The sequence below is a fragment of the Eschrichtius robustus genome, chromosome 14 (genome assembly GCF_028021215.1).
Source record: "Eschrichtius robustus isolate mEscRob2 chromosome 14, mEscRob2.pri, whole genome shotgun sequence".
NCBI classification, from domain to species: Eukaryota; Metazoa; Chordata; class Mammalia; order Artiodactyla; family Eschrichtiidae; genus Eschrichtius; species Eschrichtius robustus.
Genome location: NC_090837.1, coordinates 22045082 through 22047401, shown reverse-complemented (window position 1 = coordinate 22047401; position 2320 = coordinate 22045082). Strand labels below are relative to the sequence as shown.

Sequence of the window (2320 nt, the reverse complement as noted above, 5' to 3'; positions counted from 1 at the left end):
TAGTGCTTCCTTGGGTATCGGTCCACCCTTCCCAGAAACCTTTGCGAATCAAAGCTGAGACCGCGCAGGAGGAAGTGGAGGAAGCGCGAGGGCTTCTGGGTGTCGTAGTTTAAAATAGTCAATCAGCAAGAAATGATTGAGGAGAAAAATTCGGTAATACATTTTACCAACTATTTGGGCTGCCGTGATCTGGATTTTAGGAGATCTGAATCACGGGCAAGCCATCAGTTACTTCCATAGTTCAAAACGACGAACGCTGAGATCCAGAAGAACTACAAATCCCATAAAGCGTTACACGTTGAGGACCTTTGGAGAGAAAGCTCGGTCGCGGTGCATGCGCGGTGGCGCTAGTTCGGCAGCGGACAAACATGGCGGGCCCAACGTTGACTGCGAGATTGTACTCCCTGCTGTTCCGCAGGACCTCTACCTTTGCCCTCACCATAGCCGTGGGCGCCCTGTTCTTCGAGCGCGCCTTCGATCAAGGCGCGGACGCGATCTACGAACACATCAACGAAGGGGTGAGGGCCTGGGCCGTCCCTGACCTTGGGCCCCTCTGAGGGGTGACAGTGAGAGTGGAGGTGGGGCGGGATTCAGTCTACCTTTACGAGGAGGAGGGGATCCCTGGGTGTCTTCTGTCTGCAGACTGCCGTCTGTCCGCTCCGCCCGGTGTGAATCCGAAAACGTTAAACGGGGTCAATAGATCCCGCTTTGCAGGGGTTTTAAGTATTGCTGTCTCCCGCCCCATACACCTACTTGTCCATTTGCAGAAGCGAACACTAACCTAGTGAGAGCAAAGGACTTGTTAGGGCCACATCACCAGGGAGTTAGAGGCAAGTCAGGGCTGGACCCGGGACCCCCTATCTCGTCTGAAGGTTTCAAGGGCAGATTTGAGTGGGCGACTGTCGTGAAAAGAACAACTCTGTAGGTACCGTGACTGGCCTTTTCAGATAGCACTTTTCAGTTCCAAAGTCTTTCCATGTTGTCAACGGTGGTGTTGATAATGGTTAAGAGTAGGGTGGGTATGAAATCAGAGAGCCCTGGATGGGAATACTGGGCCTTATCAATTAATAACTGTGGCATTAAGGTGGGCGAGTTTCTTAACCTGTCTGAGCTTCATTTTTATCTCTGGAATTGAAATGATAATAATAGTAACTATCTCAGGGAGTTATTGTGAGGATTATATGAGATGCAGGCAAGGTGCCACAGTACCTGGTAGGTGGTACTCTCAAAAAATGGCATTTGTTACATTCCTCACGAGAAAATGGAAGCATGAGATAGAGAATAACAACACTTTTTAGACTCACTGTGTGCCAGGCACTGTGCTGGATGCCTTGCCTGCTTTCCATCGTTAAATTGTGGCTCATACTGGGGAAGGTCTTGGACAAATAAGGCCTGTGCCACCACTCACTCTGTTTTTAACTTGAAGCTGTCTGGCCCTACAGCCCAGGCAGGCTCTGTCCACTGATGTACTGCCTGTGGCCAGGGCAATTTTCTGCCCTTATGACAGTGCTGCTACTGTTCATCTTCAAGCAGTTCCTTTGGCCGTTTCCAATGTGTGGGGAAGGCATCTCAGGATGTTGTCATAACCCACCCATCTTTGGTGCTTTTAGGAATGAGAATCCAGCTGGTTCCTGACCCAAGGATCATAGGTCTGAGGAAATTTTTTAAATGGCTCAATGTGAAGTATTTGGGGACCATGCACTTAGGACCTCTTGAGTAATACCTGGGAGTTGAAGAAATGAGACATTTTCCAGCCTCTGTTCCTTAATAATTGTGTGCTCTGGGGGTAGGTCCCTCAGTCTCTCTACCTCAGTTTCCTGTAAAGTGAGATCATGCCTTCCCACTTACTTCACACACTGATTGAGAGCATCAGAGCATTCTGTAAATGTTAGGAATGTACATCAAGCCTAGTACTGCTTCCAGTTTGCCCACTGCAAACTGTCAGGATGTGGTACATGTTTCTCTCAGGTTTGTTATAGAGACCAGGGCAGTGGGAGGAGTTATAAAATGTGAGAGGCAAAACTAAGTTTGTGGTTCTTGTCTTTAAAATACAGAAGCTATGGAAACACATCAAGCACAAGTATGAGAACAAGGAGTAGTTCCTCGGAGGCCCCAATCCAGGCCAGAAGGACCAGGTCCACCCACCAGCTGTTTGCCCAGAGTCAGGGCCTCAGCTTGAAGATGAAGCTCATGTCACTCTCCACGGGCCACCTTTAGCTGTTGGCAGGAGATGACGTCACCTGACAGACTCTTTAACTTCTGCTATGTTTGAAGTATGTTTAGTCAAAGTCATCAACAAATAAATATAAATTGTCCTTGA

At 48.5% G+C, this 2320-nt stretch overlaps 1 protein-coding gene across 1 annotated transcript; it reads left to right on the top strand.

The window, feature by feature from the left end:
• The first annotated feature begins 326 nt into the window (after nt 1-326).
• On the top strand, nt 327-2320 carry UQCR10 (ubiquinol-cytochrome c reductase, complex III subunit X). The gene is made up of 2 exons (XM_068563143.1): nt 327-518; nt 2055-2320. The coding sequence occupies exons 1-2, from the start codon at nt 369-371 to the stop codon at nt 2097-2099; spliced, it is 195 nt and encodes a 64-aa protein (XP_068419244.1). The 5' UTR covers nt 327-368; the 3' UTR covers nt 2100-2320.

Coding starts and splice junctions, on each gene's coding strand:
- UQCR10 (XM_068563143.1), top strand. CDS start 369: ATGGCGGGCCCAACGTTGACTGCGAGATTGTACTCCCTGCTGTTCCGC. Junction 519..2,054: donor ACGAACACATCAACGAAGGG/GTGAGGGCCTGG, acceptor TTTAAAATACAG/AAGCTATGGAAACACATCAA.